The sequence below is a fragment of the Amphibalanus amphitrite genome, unplaced genomic scaffold (assembly GCF_019059575.1).
Source record: "Amphibalanus amphitrite isolate SeventyFive unplaced genomic scaffold, NRLGWU_Aamphi_draft 000336F_arrow, whole genome shotgun sequence".
Classification (NCBI taxonomy): domain Eukaryota; kingdom Metazoa; phylum Arthropoda; class Thecostraca; order Balanomorpha; family Balanidae; genus Amphibalanus; species Amphibalanus amphitrite.
The window spans coordinates 523,384-538,902 of NW_024881831.1; the positions used below are offsets into that span (position 1 = coordinate 523,384).

Sequence of the window (15,519 nt, forward strand, 5' to 3'; positions counted from 1 at the left end):
CTTGTGCCCCCCCCCCCCCCCGGTTACGCTGCACTGGCTGCGGCCATACAGGTAAATCGTATTCTAACCATCCCTATTCCCAAGCATAGGCGGCGGCCGATTCCTGCATGATTTGCGCAATATGAGTGCCATCGTTAGACAATACGGTCAAAAGGGTTGAAGCGGCATGACTCCCCTGTGGTTAGAACTAAGAAGCAGCATATTTTTAGACAAAATAAAGCAATGACAACTAAATTGAGCCTTGAGGTTACTAAAACCAGTGGCGCGGGAACCGGGAGGGGGGGCTAGCGGGGGCTGAGCCCCCAGCCGAAAAGCTGGGGGGGGGGGCTCGTAATGTATTTGAGCCCCCCCCCCCCCAGCTGGAGGAATCGAAATCGGAAATCTACCAACATAATTTCATAGATTCATACATAGGCGCGGGAACCGGGGGAGGGGGCAGTGGGGGAAGCTTGCCCCCACAATTCTGCGGCCGTGGGGGCGGTCCACACAACTTTTCATGAGGCCAGGAACCGTTGGGCAGCTTGTCCTTCCCAAATTAGGGGTTTTGGGTCACATAGGAAGAAAGCATGTAAGTGAAAAATCCACCTCTTTCACTGGCTCGGCAACTCATTTGACAGATTAAAACCTTTACTCCAGGTTGCCAAAACGGTAGGGGAGAGTGGGGTAAGATGCCCAGGGTGGGAAAGACGCCCCACCCCCTCTAGCGGCGAAACAAAGAATCGAACCTGGAAATTAATGTTCTTAGCGTAAAGCGGAAGCCTGCCTTGTTAACTGCACAAAAATTTGCGAAGCTCAGTTGGGCAACGGCTGGCTGGTGATTGCATGTTTTTTATTTGCTGCTTTCAAAAAATATTTTGGTGTCAAAACATTGTAAATATCAAAGAAGGTAGATAATTTTTGCGTCCCTTGCTATAGTCGTGATACATTGACATGCGTGTACTGTGTCCCAAACAGTTTGTTTCAGGGTGTAGTTGTATGGCTAACAAATTGTGCTGATTTAATATTACTTCGGTACCTTCGGGTAAGATGCCCCCTGTCCTGATGGGGAAAGACGCCCCCCTAAATCCCTAGGCTGTCCTTCAAGCAGCCCGTCAAATCATTTATTACATACTTGTAATGAGAGACAAAAGCCGATCTGGGACTATTGAGAGTCCAGTACGGTCGGGTGCTCCCCATGCCGGTCTCCCGGCCCACACAGCGACTTTTTGGGCGGCACCTGACTCTGAGAGTCCTCACGACGGCCTCTGTGGGCCCCATTATTGGCTCCAGGGCCCCTCACGACATCCTTTGAGGGCTCCCACGTTGGCTCCACGGGCAGCGCTGGCATCTGAGGTCCCCACGATGGGCTCGAGGGCCCTCAAGCATCATGAAGACCTATAAAGGCCCCACATTGGTCTCCGAACGCCACCACGGAGGCTTGTTTGGCCGCGCTGGACTATGATGGCCCCAACGATGACCTTTGAAGCCCCTTACGACTACTTTTGAGGGCCCTTACGATGACGCTTGGTGTCTTCTGCAGGCTCGAAGGGACAACTGATTCGTTCAGGCGATTCACGTGCCCATTTATGTCACTTATAGTGCAGGGGGCATCTTCCCCAACCTCAGGGGGCGTCTTCCCCACCCTGTGGGGTAAGATGCCCCCTTTCACTTCTTCAGGAAAATGCTTAATAGCAAAAAAAGTTATCATATTTCAGGCACGTAAGTGTGATATTTTTGGAGAAACATGATGTCGGCTTCCGTTGAAACTCCAAGTTTTTGCTTTCCGATCGTCATTTTCGAATAATATATGACAAAGCAAAACCCTGGGCATCTTTCCCCACTCTCCCCTAGTTTCTTCACTCAGCTTAGACGGAATGCCTCACTTTTTGCATTTATTCGTTTTTTTTTTGTTGTTGTTGTTGAAAAGACCAAAGTCTGAAAAATAAGTGGCCTAAAACCGGTGAGAAAACTAGATTTGGGGGTACCCTAGGTTGATCTCTATTATGGTTCAGCCCCCCCCCCCCCCCAGTCTGGAAGAAGTTCTCGCGCCGCTGACTAAAACGACTCTGATCACAAAAGTAGTTACTAGGAAGGCTTTCTAAACCATTTTTATTTAGTTCCTCGTTATAGGCGTAAGAAGTGTAAGTCTGAACGGGGGGGGGGCATACTTGTACTGAATGCCCTCCCCAGGCTCCTGTCGGGGGGGGGGGCATATGCCCCTAATGCCCCCCCCTGGATCCGCCAGTGTTTAGGTAGGTGATGGAATGAACAATGATGACACCTGTGTTATAACGAACGCTAATCGTAACACAAATAAAAAACACATCAGTCCAGCACCTCGCTAAAAAATGCACGGTTCTTTCGAGCATCTCGGCAAAAAGAATCCAATCAAAGCTTACAAACATTCTGAATTAGTCCGGCAGATTTATTATACCGTGCCCGTCGCGCCTTTTCTGGCGCTCGTGGCGCGCTCCCAGGGGACCTGCACGCCAGTCTCGCCAGTCTCGACCTAACAGACAAGCATTGATCTGGACGGCGGGGCGAGAGGGCCCTGCACGGTGAAGGCTCGGTTCCCAGACACCGGAGGATGTATGGAACGAGCTGTATTAGCTGGCTCGGACGCCACGCAAGGCCATTACGCGCTGTCCATTCACCAGGGGGAAGGTGCCAATAACCATTGGAGAATCAATTATGTCGGCTGTATGCGGTCATCAACATTTTTCACGGTTGTACATAGATTGCACGAAAGACCGTTCATTAGTGGCTAACAAAACGCAGCGGGAGAAAACTGATAGCTGCCGTGAAATTCATCACGAAAATATGTTGTGGTGCGTTATTGGCAATAGCTCATCGACGATATAACAAGCTATAAGATAGCTACCATGATACTCAACCAGCGTTCATTGCCAGTCCCTTCACCTTGCAGCCTGTTCCTCGCAGCCCAGCCCAAACAACAAGATGGTGGGCACTGGGCAGCATTACCTGTTTCAGTGACAAGCAACTCCCGTGAATTGGTCTCGAACCTTAGCAGATGATGGCCGAAAAAAAAATACATCTTATCAAAGTAACAACAGAGCATGTTCAATGTTAATTGTTCATCACATAGACGGCGGAACGGGGAGGGCACCGTGCCCCCCTTTGATTTACGCATTTTAACTTTAACATTAGCCCTATGGGCGTTGCGTGGAAAGAACTGGACCAAAAGTCGGCAGTGCCCCCCCCCCCCCCTCCCCCTTAATTGAAGTTGTTCCGCCACCACTGGTTCACCATGCAATTTTTTTATTCCTGGTCTGTCTACCTACATCAATGCTTTTTTCTATCTTAACGTCAGCGATGACCGAAACACATGCAAATTAGGTTAGACCGAGATTTATTACCCATATTTCATTGTTGCGCTGTGGCATTGCCAACATTGTTTAAAAAAAAAAAACACGTATGCACCTGACATATTGCACAAACCGAGTTCGCGACATTTGACATTAGCCTTCCGTTGACACTCCGGGGACGCAATACTGGGCTTATGCTGGAACAACAGCCGCTGAGTCCTTTTGCTCTTGCTCTTTCAGGGACATTTGATACCTGCAAATGATGGGGAAATGTCAATAAATTCGATGGCGTAGTTCTGCTACACTCAGCCAACTTGTGTAAACTAAATTTATGTAAACTAAGTTCGTTGAAGGGATATGAGGACGTGTCATAGTGGACACTCAAAACCTTGCCTCTTCCCTGCTTTCTCAGCTAATGATAAGAATATTGGGTTCTTGACATTCCTTATTTTTATAAAAAAAGAAGTTATAATTGAGGCAACGTTTCTGGGAAATATCGAATATTGCTCCACTAGCCCGATTCCTGTGCGTTTCTGGGATAGTAAGTACACAGCATCACATTTGGTATCATGCCGCCACGGCTCATCATATATGGTGTGATGATCCTATACCAGCGAGGTGTCACATGACATGACGCCCCTAACGTGGTGGCGCGGTGGAGCAGCCATAATTTTGTAATCACTCATCCTCCGACAGCGACACGGGTCTTTGTCACCTGAGCCCGGGCGACATTAGCACCGCGCTGTGTCGCTGCCATAAAGTGTGGCGCGGTGTCGATGTGCTTTACACACACCACATAAGTTGGTGTAAGAAACTACAGCGATACGTACTTATTGAAATTCCCGTAATGGTGGTTTGCAACAGGCTGTAAATGTTCCTATGACACGTAAGATAGCCGACACGACAAAAGAATATCGCTACAAGTGAACTTGCTGCCTCATAGCATCGAATATAGTGCTCCAATAAACATACATTAACCGACCCGTAACAAAACATAGTGAACTCCAACAATAATGCTAATCAGGGAAGTGCTCCCTTGTCAGCCTAGACATTATGTGGCCGATGGTTTGCCTTATAACTTCCCTTTATGTGTAGTTCCAAGTACATATGTGGCCGATGGTTTGCCTTATAACTTCCCTTTATGTGTAGTTCCAAGTACAGACACCCATTGCATTAACAGCTCCAGCGTTAATATGTATAAGGTATCGATGCTATGTTGGGAAAGAGGTTGCAACGGTGTCAAGCTGGATGCAAGTTTATGAACTTACGTCACACAGCACATATGACATAGCCACACCAACTATTGTTATCCCTATATGCCTACTATGAAAACTCGATAGTTCCTGTCATTTAGTTATTTGTCCGTTGTTATCAACCTTCTCTTTATTTTGTGTCTATCAGTTATCACTTACCTCAACACTTTGGCCAGTTGGAATGTACCGGAGAGCCCGACGAAGAAATTGACGGCGAAGAGGCTCCAGTTCTTTGGAATGATGACCAGCGAGTACCTGCGGAGCAATGGGACAAGCTTCGTCAGACAACTGAGAGCGGGGTTCTTCAGACGAGATGGGGTGTGAAGTTAAGACGCGCCATGGATCAGAGTTCATCAGACGGCGCGGGGTATACGGTTAAGTTCATTAGAATGCAAGTTGGAAACTTTAACATTTCGTTATTTCAATCACTTCTCATCGCGTTTTTATTACCATGCTGTACAGTCGAACAAAATACATACCTACCTATGTAGGTATCACAGTTCACACCACGAAAGTCTTGATCTGATTGCAATTTGCATGGTTCTGGCACAGTTACAAACAAGAATTACAGTTTGCTTATTACTCGGAGGCGGTGCCGACTCAGAAACGACATAGCATCGTCCGTCAAGTCCTGCCGCAATTCTCTCTCACCCACCGGGTAGTGATCGGCCCTTGTTACCGTTGGGCACTAACACCGGTACCGAAGAGGTACCGTCACGGTACCGTCGTACCTCCGCCGGCAGTGACACTGACCCGACCGAACGTCCGGGTCAATCGACGGGCCACTAAGCATGCTCGAGGGCTGCGGATATGTAAAGCTCACGGATGCAGTGCACTTGGTGTTGGGGAAACGTATCAACCAGCAGTGATTGAATGAAAGGACAGTTAGTCGTTTGTCCGTGACAGAACTTCGACGGTCTCTGATCGGGGAAAGAATGCTTCTTTATGTGACGGGTAGTCTCTCCACAAATACTGAAAGTCTGTGATCGGGAAGTGCTACAAGCCTGGCAGACTTCAAATTCTGGCAGGATCGGACAGTGAGCAATCTGTAACAATCTATGCCTATATCTAACTTATAACTATGTTATAGCGCGGACTGTGGAGTGTGGCGAAATTATGATCAAACTGACCTGACGGGCGACTGTGGTGCCACAGTATGGCAGGCGGTGCGAGTCAGTCTCACCTGGCCCAAATGTATCCAGTGCAGGCCAGGGACCCGGCCTGGCTAACGCTCATCTTCTCGGCAGGTCTGGTCAGGGTGTCTGAGAGGCCGGCCAGCACCAGACACTGGAGGGTAGAGAGGGGTGTCAGGAGAGAGAGAGAGACAGAGAGAGAGAGAGAGAGAGAGAGAGAGAGAGAGAGAGAGAGAGAGAGAGAGAGAGAGAGAGAGAGAGAGAGAGAGAGAGAGAGACAGAGAGAGACAGACAGAGACAGAGACAGAGAGGGAGAGAGAGACAGAGAGGGAGAGAGAGAGACAGAGACAGAGACAGAGACAGACAGACAGACAGACAGACACGGAGTCGGAGTCGGAGTCGGAGGCAGACAGAGACAGAGAGAGAAAGAGAGAGCCACAGAGGTGTAAAAGAGAACAGAGTGAAACGACAGAGCTATAAGCGAACGCCGAACGGTCAACGGCCGCCTACAAAGTATGATGCTAGCGGTCAATGGTCATTGTGTTTCAATAAAGGCATGTTCGGTAGACTGGGCAGAACACATGAAATGCACTGACATGCGTAGGTATTGCGCACTCGCAGAGAATAAGAACATGAAAGAAGATGATGTACATATAGATAGATACATAAAGGGACAGAAGGGGAAATAGAGGGGAAGAGAGGAGAGGGGGAGATAAAAAAGGAAATAGAAAGTCATAACAAACGTACCCATTTTTGCAGTGGTGACCAGAAGAAGACTGTTTTAGGTCCTGCAACAAGAAAAATATTTCATTTTTCATATTCAGTTTTGATGATTGCGAATTGCAACATTCTTTTCACATTTCTCACCAAAAGGTCCGCGTATCGCGTATAAGATAGGGATATCTAGCAAGTTATAAAGATACACAAAGGCTGCCCAAGTGATAATGAGGCAATGTCCTATTAGGGCATAAATCGCGTGCTTCTGACTCGTATTCGCCTGTGCTCAGCCGCAATGGGCCGGTAATGTGAAAAATAATGACTATTGGGGAAGGGTGCGATTTCTTGCTAGCACACTCTACACAAAGCATTTATAGCATCGTGTCTGGTATGTGCACTGTCGTGACAGAACCTGGATGGTATGTAAGCTGTGTAGCAGCCGTGATTGCCTGGTCATTTATGCAGCATGTAAGGGTGTTTGCCTCGGTGGACCTCACACTGATATGCTCCCTGCCCTGCCCGTCATTGGGAGAGGTCAATCTGCCAGTCCCTGGTCGCTCGACGCTCGTCGTGGTACCCAACCAACCAACAACACTGCTGCTGTTCAAAACCAACTATATCAGGCACAAAGTCTGGCCACAAACTCCGTGTCCATATTACAACTATGTAGTTTCAGAAGCAGCCAAACCAGGGGGAAAACAGCACCTTAGTAGTGTAGTTCCACACTTTCTTTCGTTGAAATGATCAGGTTCTCGAGGCGAAATTCAAGAAACGAGGCGGGCTTCGCAACTGAGTGGGCGTGTGGGCCTCGGACTGAAGCGAAGGGGGGGGGGGGGGTTGGGGGGGGAGATGCAGGGTCGGGGGCCGGCGAACCGGGACAGCCGGTCTTCCATCCCCGCTCGGCGGCCGGCGGCGCCAGACACCAGACCAATTTGTCCGAATCAGACGCAAATGGCGCAGCGTTCCCTCTGGGAGTGAGCCGCGGGGCTGCTGCGCCGGGGGCAGTTCGGCAAACTCGCGGCCCGAGAAACCCGCCGCGGCGGCCCGCCCGGAGCCCGCCCGGGGCCCACCCGGACCCGGAGTCCGCCTAAAGTCCACTCGAGGTCATGCAGCCAGAGGCTTCGAGCGTTCGCAGGATCTTCAGATGTAAATAGCATTTCGAAGAATTATGTTTGAGAACGCTGCGTACCTACTACATTCGAAGAAAGTCGAAACACACGCGCAAATCGTGTGGACAGGTTTAACTTTTTAGCCTGCACGAAAACGGCCACCGATTTCACATCAGACATGCTTCCGGATCGAAGTTCATTTCCACTCGTAGATAACTTTCCCGGTCCCCTCTTGCAATACGTTACGAGCTCGACGGCGCATGACTATTGGCCATGCATTTATAACATTGGCTCAAGTACGTCCTAGAATTGTGCATGGTTGTGTGTAATGTGACCCATGGAGTAGGGGAAGTTGGGGGAACGCCGAATACTTTTTTCTGACGCCCGTAGCACGCAAGGTAGACAACATAAGCTATTCTTGTTGGCGTCATTCGAGAGGCCAGTCTTTTGTCTTTCAAACATACCAGGCGCATTTGATGAATTCGCATACCGTTAAGCGCAAAAACTAAAAATATCAAAGAACTGACTTTTTCGGCGTTGCCCCGGACTGCGGGGAAAGCCGAAAATGGGATAAATGATCTACGAGGAATGCAGACATTGATGTTTTGCCAATTTATCTCAAACTTTATCCAAAATTCATCAAAGCTGACACGCGTTTGAAGAGCTTGAGGACGCTTGGTGCACACTGGAAGTTATAATTGTGTGATATAATAAAAAAAATGCTAGGTAAATCATTCCTTATAGCTAACAGGCCGTTGTGCCGGCTGAAAGTGTAATTTGTTTGACTAAAAATACGCGTTGCTATTCTACAGCAGTAAAGTCCACGTAGCGTGCTTTAACGTGCGTAATTGCACGTTTTCGGCATTACCCCAGCCAGCCATACTTTCATTTGCAGGCCCATAACTTTTAAACGTGCTGTATAAATTTCAAATAGGCAGCACACTTATGCAAAGACATGCTGAAGATTACTTGACCGAATTGGCCAGACAAACGGTAGCATAATGAGTAAGAAATGCAGCTTCAAAGGCGCATGTAGTACAAGGGAAACGTACCTTGAAAACGCTTTTGGCGCCCTCACAGCCGAAGTATTCCAAATGACAACTCGTAACAAACATGCGATAATTGTAGTCACTTAAGCTTCAGAGCATCACTGAGACGTGGCATCCATGTCGTACGGTTTTAGAAATATCTCGAATTTCGGCTTTGCCCCAACTCCGGCATTGCCCCAACTTCCCCTAAGAACGCCACAAAATTGTGAGTTGATAAGGTAGGGTGATAGGGTAGTTGATAGGGTAGACCCCCCCCCCCCTCGGCCGAGGCGTACCTATGTATGTAGAAAACCAGTAGGTCCGGCGAGGGTTGATCCCTTATCTGCGCGCTAAAGAACATCCTGAATCACATTCGAATAGGTACGTACCGTACGTACCTATAAACAGTTCAAGATAAGACAATTGATAGGTAAATGAATGTAACAATCAGCAGCAATCATCCGGTAACCAAATTAATCAATCGGAAGTTGATAATCACCCGTGTGACGCGGTGTCTTACTCTCCATATAGCTGACTAGTGACCACTAAGCCTCACAATGCATCTGCGGCTGTCTGCCAAACATATTATGTCCTATTTTCTGTGTCGGCACAAGTCCGTATATAAACGGAGGGAAGCACCGTCGAATGCCTACGAACGCCGACGGCCAGTCTCGCCGGAAGGAGGTATTATGTCGCTGGCAGCAAATCCCTCGTGCCCACAGATTAGTTGAAGAATGAACATGCATTATTCATCGGAAAAGAATCCCGCATTACAATACCGGCACCGCTTCTGAACGGGATTCGGCTGCATGATATAAACGATGACAGAAGCCCGCTGTCCATTTCTTAGGCAATACAGATGAGCTTGTGAGCTTCGTTGATCGAGTTACAAAATTTTGCCTGGGTATGGAAAATAGTGCGGAATCGTGCATCATTTTATCACCGGGAGCGCATACCTGTACTGTTGGGGTGCTCCTAAGGGTATGGTGGGCAAAAAAGCACACAAAGATCGGAACAGCTGGAGCACAATTTAATTTGGTCTATAAGCTCATTCAGTCTCATGCAGAAAAGTGTCATCCATCGTGGCCTATGTGCATTTACTATCATTTGGGCGCATTCATGGCATTCAGGTAACATTCAGAACTATTCCACATCCACTTATTTATTCGTTCAGACAACATTCATTGTCATTCACGCTATCAAAATTATCGGACAAGATTAGCTGGATGTAAATAAAAAGGATATCTTTAGGAAAGGCAAAGTGCATTATAATGCACTTTGCATCATAAGCCTAAACGATCTTAAACAGCTGTCGCCGGTAAAGCACCACCGGGGAGAAAACATGGTTTATGTCATTTTGTGTATTTCTTACATCATTTCGAAATTCCAATTGGCGGACTGATTCACCAATCGTCCGACGGTCTCGTTAAAAGGTCATACTTGTGTCCTGTCCAGTCGGTTGGCCATGCCCCTGCGTATCCGAGTCAACATTCGAGCTGATGACATGAAATGTACAAACAAAAACATGTTTTTAACCAACAGTCGTAGTAACAGTGTTGCATTTATGTTTCTTGTTAGTAAACATATGTAATATATACTGTTAACAATCAAATGTTGTATATATATATATAAATGTTAACAATCTTGTATGATATGTGCGAGCGGTGCGAGGCTGCGTTATCCGTGCTTTTGTCAGTTCCCGTCGTAATGCCCACTTGTTTGTGGTTGTCGGGTGAACCGAAAAATAAATAAATAATAAATAATACATTTTATGTATATTGCAATGCAATAGTACCTACTGCCAGAGTAGCGTCAGCAATCAAATGATGGATGGGATTGGCTTTTGTGAGACACGATGAGGGTAACTTTGCCAAAGTTACTTCACCGTCTAGTTACCTGATTGATTCTGAAAAAGGATAGGTAAAACTGAATTGAGTGAGCCACTTAAGGCTGGCACCCAACGGCTGGTCATTCCCATAGAGCTCAGCTAAACACGAACATGTGCAGTCTCTGTCTGTTCGCAGTATGATGCGCCAATAGCATCTCTCAGTTCTCATTCCTACAAGAAATCCGAAGCCCAATGTACATCAACTGAGTTATGGAAACATTCCCTTGTAAATTGGCAGCATATCTTCGGCATTGAACGCGACTGTCTCGACGCATACTCTTACTGTAATGCATGATTCCGTGTTCACTCAGGAATACTGTGAATGGCTTGATGTTTTCATGACGGGCCAAGTAATCGTATATGCATTGTATATGTTACAGTTATGCATCGTACGTGTATATGTGGATATTTACGTGCATGGTGAGTGGCCACACACCCACACTGATTGACACAGATACCGAGTGTGTGATTATGGGAGAGCGGGACACGATTTTATGGTTGCAAACCTTATCTTTAACATGCATATTGCATTACGAAAAAATGAACACACAACTGGCGATAAAACGAACACATTCGCTGGGCGCCCCAGTGTACATCCATACGTTTCGCTAAATATTTTTGCAGTGTGCGGTGTCTCAACGAAGTAGCGCATCGATGTTTCTCAACTGCTCAGATCATCTCAACAGTGCACTATTTTAGGCGATCGTTCCAGACGAACGTCATGTAGATATAATAAACATTGCCTGGCGGACAGATGATGTTTGACGCAAGTCAAAAGAACGCTGAACAGCCAAACTACCGGTAAAGCGCGAGGACAAAAACATTGTCAACGCCATTTATGATTTCACAAAACTTCACAAAGCCATTTTTAGAAACGTTATTTGTTCCAATCAAATAAGGTATACGACTATCTACATTTGAATGGAAGTGACTACTCTACTCTGACCGATATAAACTAGGCATGCAAAGCCTGCAATATAAATACTTCAATGTATTGCAATATTTGCCATCCTAAACAACTGCTGGCGATAAGCAAATTGAGGCGCACGGCCCGCTCAGTGTTCAGTGCCTAATGTGTCTGGGTGTGTCGCAACCATCATGCAAAATGTGGTGCATTGAGCACTGAATATAACTACAAAGTACCATGACATTGAGGGGGTGACGTCACGTTCAGCCTAATATTAACCACTACACGTGACGATCACGTGACAGAGATAGGCCTATCTGGACCAGCACACGTGATACCGGCGTGGCGACAGCATGTGCAATGTTGGCAATGTGCATTGTGCAGCGCCGCGGGCCGTCGCAATTCGTCTCACAACAAGGTGTGCGCCGCCCATGTGAGGCCTGAAGGGCAGGGCTTTATGGTCAACTGAAGTTGGTAAGGAAGCGGTGTACGTGCTCTCCGGCAGAAGTACCTATAAATAAATATTGAGAAATACACACACACGTGACTACCTTGTGTGGGTGATTTTGAATGCACGCTGGGACCTCCCACGGAATGTTGATGGGCGATGGCCTAACAAGGGACTCGCACGATAGCGGGGCGGGGCCGACCCGACCCTGCACTCCCCCATCCCCCCCCCCCACTCACCACATGGATGCTCCCAGAGGGGTCTCAGCCTGGCCGGCACCTTGGGGTCCCAGAAGGCGATGATACGCCGGTACAGGGGGGAGAAGAACGGCACGGTCATCGCGGCAGCACTACCCGCGTCGATCCGCGGCACACCACTCGCCGCGACCGCGAGACGCTCGTTCGCAGAGGTACACATCGGTGACGTCACGGGCGCCAAGGTCACCGCCCGGCCGAACCTGTCGGGCCTCTGCAGTCAGCTGGCCCCCGCGACGGGCGCATAACAAAACAAGGCCAGCTGAGGACCAAAGAGTCGTCGGATTTTGTACGGACTGCGGGGAGTGTCTGAGATACATAATTACCCGAAGCAATATCTGATAGAAAATATGTTTTCAACCGGCGTCGTGGTGGAGTTTGGAGAAAGTTATCTTTTGCGCCCATAAGTTTTTTTTCGCCGATGTGGCCAGGTTACCCATGGTCACGATTGCAAATGCGGCTGGCCACATCTAGGACGATGAGATGGTTTCCTTCACTCTAATAATTATCGTAATTTTAAACAATTCTTAACACTTTCAGAAACGCATGCATCGTGGTAGTGAAGTAGTCCGAGAGATTGCCAAGATTCAGTTCAAGATTTTTGAAAAGGTACAATAATAACAAAAAAACGAAAATAGCTTCGAAAATATGCCAATTACCTATGGTATTGGCAGTCTAATGGCGTCCACGGCATGTCTTTAGTGTTTGCGATTTTATATGATTTTTTGCCGTTTTGCTGGGTCGGAAACACAGAAATCATGACGTCGCTAAAACTTCGATATCTTAAAAATTTCTGACCGATGTTTTAATTTTTTCATATTTTTTTTTCTTCATAATGCCTAAGCTTCAATCAATTCCCCTACCCTAATGTGGCGCGCCTGTGGTGCGCCGTTATTCAGCTGGAGCACGGTGAAAAAGTGAGGGTGTTTACCCCCCCCCCCGCAACTCGTGTATTAAACCTCTAAAGGTCATTGTCAAAACTTGACCCAGGTCTTGTGACCCTGAGGTAAAGTGTGGTCAGTAAAATGCATATTATTCGTTGCGTCTCGAAGAGCTGAAAATATGAGGACGTGGCTAAAGCTCATTTTTGTAAGAAGGTACGTCTTGGTGACCTTCGATGACGACACGTGACCTTACAGTTGTGTTTCAAATAGCAAGCAGTGCACAATCAAATAGCAACAGTTAACCCTCACATGTGTAGGGGGGGGATGGACCCCCTATGGTTTTTCGCAAATAACTCGCCCAAAAAGCGGCCGATCGCAACGAAACTTTCAGTACCCTCGAGTTGATCAATTTTACACCTACTCCGAAAATTTCATGACCCTGACTCAAGTGACCTTTGACCTGTGACCTATTTCTCGAGGCCATGTTTGGCCGGAATTGCGATTCGGCGTATGTCGGCTCGCATCAGCCGCGCGTTTGCAAGCCTTTCGTGGTTTCAAACGTTCAAACATGTCTTTCGATGTTGCTCCCATGCATTAGGGTGGATGTCAAGGTCACCTGAAGGTCAGGCCAGGTCATTCACTTTTGGTGACCTCGGTTTACTTTTTGAGTTTTACATGTTTCTAGGCTAGTTTTTGGAGCTGAATTCGAATTTAGGAACCCGTTTGAACATTAACGAAGTATTTTGGTGCCTTCGTAACATGTTACGAAGCTGTCAGAGGCGGTTGACACCTACTACGAATACCCGTCACGACCCCTACTGGTTGACCTGACCTGACCTGACCCGACCTGGTCTAAATGCTTAAAGACATCATCAGTGATCAAAACTAACACGATATTCGTGATCAGCACCCCGAAAACCCCCGTAGCAGCCACACTTTACGACCTCCTAACAGATCCCGATTTTCCCGACTTTTGGGTCATTGACGGGCTCGGTTATCTACAGGGTGTAACGAAATTATCCGGACATCTATTTTTTCGCCATATCTGCTCGCACAGTTTCTCTTTTAATGTCAGAAGCTGGAAAATTGGATGAATGCATACCTCTGGTCTGCTATACATCTGCTCTCAACTCAGCAGTGACCTGACCTTGCGAAATGACTCTTGCTCTGAGTAAGAATCGAGTCGCCGACGGGTTCATTTGATAGTTTTCGTTTAAGGCAGTGGAGAGAAAGGAGTACAGTCTCTCGTTTCGTAGTAAGGCTACGTGTTGATGGCATGGCGGCATGAGCCAGACGCTGGTCTGTCAGCAGCTGGACATCAGCAGCAGCCATATAGGACATCTGCCTGAGGCGTAATAAGCTGGGACTTGGTGGCAGACTCAGCCCGGCCTCGATCGCAAAAGGCGCCCTTTGCCAAGTGGTGAGGAGAGTTGTCAAGATAGCGACAATGAAACGGCACCAATTAATCCGCATACTGACTCGAATTCTTACCAAGGCAGATAATAAGAGGTCCCACATCATGATTCACCGTTACCCGCCATTTAGCTTGGTTTTACTGCCCTTCAAACTGGAAAAGACAATGAAATTGACGGGAAAACAACCAGTCCACCATATTTGGCTTCAGGCCAGGGCGTGTCCACTGGTCGAAGGAAGACACGAATGAGGTGACCTGGTCGGATGGGAAGCTGTTCGAGCTGCGATACCCGTTGAACCGTCAAATCGGCCATGTGTGGGCTGCCAGCAGCTCGAATGTGCCGGCCGTCGCCGGCGTCAAACATCCGGCCAAAATCCAGACCTGGAGCATGTTCAGCTGCTGTGTAATATTCAAGCTGTTCATGACGACACAGAAAACCACTATCAGTGACGAGTATTACCGGCGCAACATCCTGGCTAGCGATTGGTTGGAGCCACTCAACCAGACGGCACAGGATGGCTCGGTTTCTGAACGTGTACCGATGCCTGATTCAAGCCGCGCAGTCTTCTTACGGGGCGGCGCACCACCCTCAAGTCCCTAGCAGAATGAGAAGTGATGCCGAGAGGACCTTTTTGTTCTTCAGGGCTAAAGGGCTATGGCTTGGAAATAGTTCCCATGCAATTCCATCGATATATTATGGACTATTGTCCATCAGGAGATGAATGAGGGGACACCCGCCACCAGCGGCGCCCAACTGCGGGCACAGGTTAGTAAGGCGCTACTCTATATGAAACCCACTGTGCTGGAAAATCCAGTGGCTGGAATGCTCCAAAAATGTGTACCTGCGCCCATATGAAAGGTGGCTATATAATAATTCAAAAGGGAAAATATCAGAATGTCTTGCTTCTTAATTACAGCGCGAAGAAAGATGTCCGGATAATTTCGTTACACCCTGTACTGTGGCTCTGACACGGTGACAAGTGACAACGTTGTAAAACTTAATTTGAGGTCGATTCATTCAAACTGACCTGTTGACCTGCTCTTAAATGTAAGTCATTGCTCGCACATAACATGTTAACACTCGCCCGCACATGGGGGGGGGCTGCAACCCCCCCCCCCCCACCAGGTAGTTTTTCTGCTCTGCACTCAACATTTTTAGAGCTAGAAGTGTCGGATATT

At 47.7% G+C, this 15,519-nt stretch overlaps 1 protein-coding gene across 1 annotated transcript; it reads right to left on the reverse strand.

Moving 5' to 3' along the window:
- Positions 1-3,437: 3,437 nt before the first annotated feature.
- Positions 3,438-12,198, reverse strand: LOC122388833 (mitochondrial pyruvate carrier 2-like). Its single transcript, XM_043380280.1, has 5 exons — positions 12,028-12,198; positions 6,439-6,479; positions 5,742-5,845; positions 4,718-4,813; positions 3,438-3,558 (listed from the first exon to the last, which is right to left on the reverse strand). Exons 1-5 carry the CDS (start codon positions 12,125-12,127, stop codon positions 3,498-3,500), a joined length of 402 nt encoding a protein of 133 aa, XP_043236215.1. The 5' UTR covers positions 12,128-12,198; the 3' UTR covers positions 3,438-3,497.
- Positions 12,199-15,519: the final 3,321 nt, after the last annotated feature.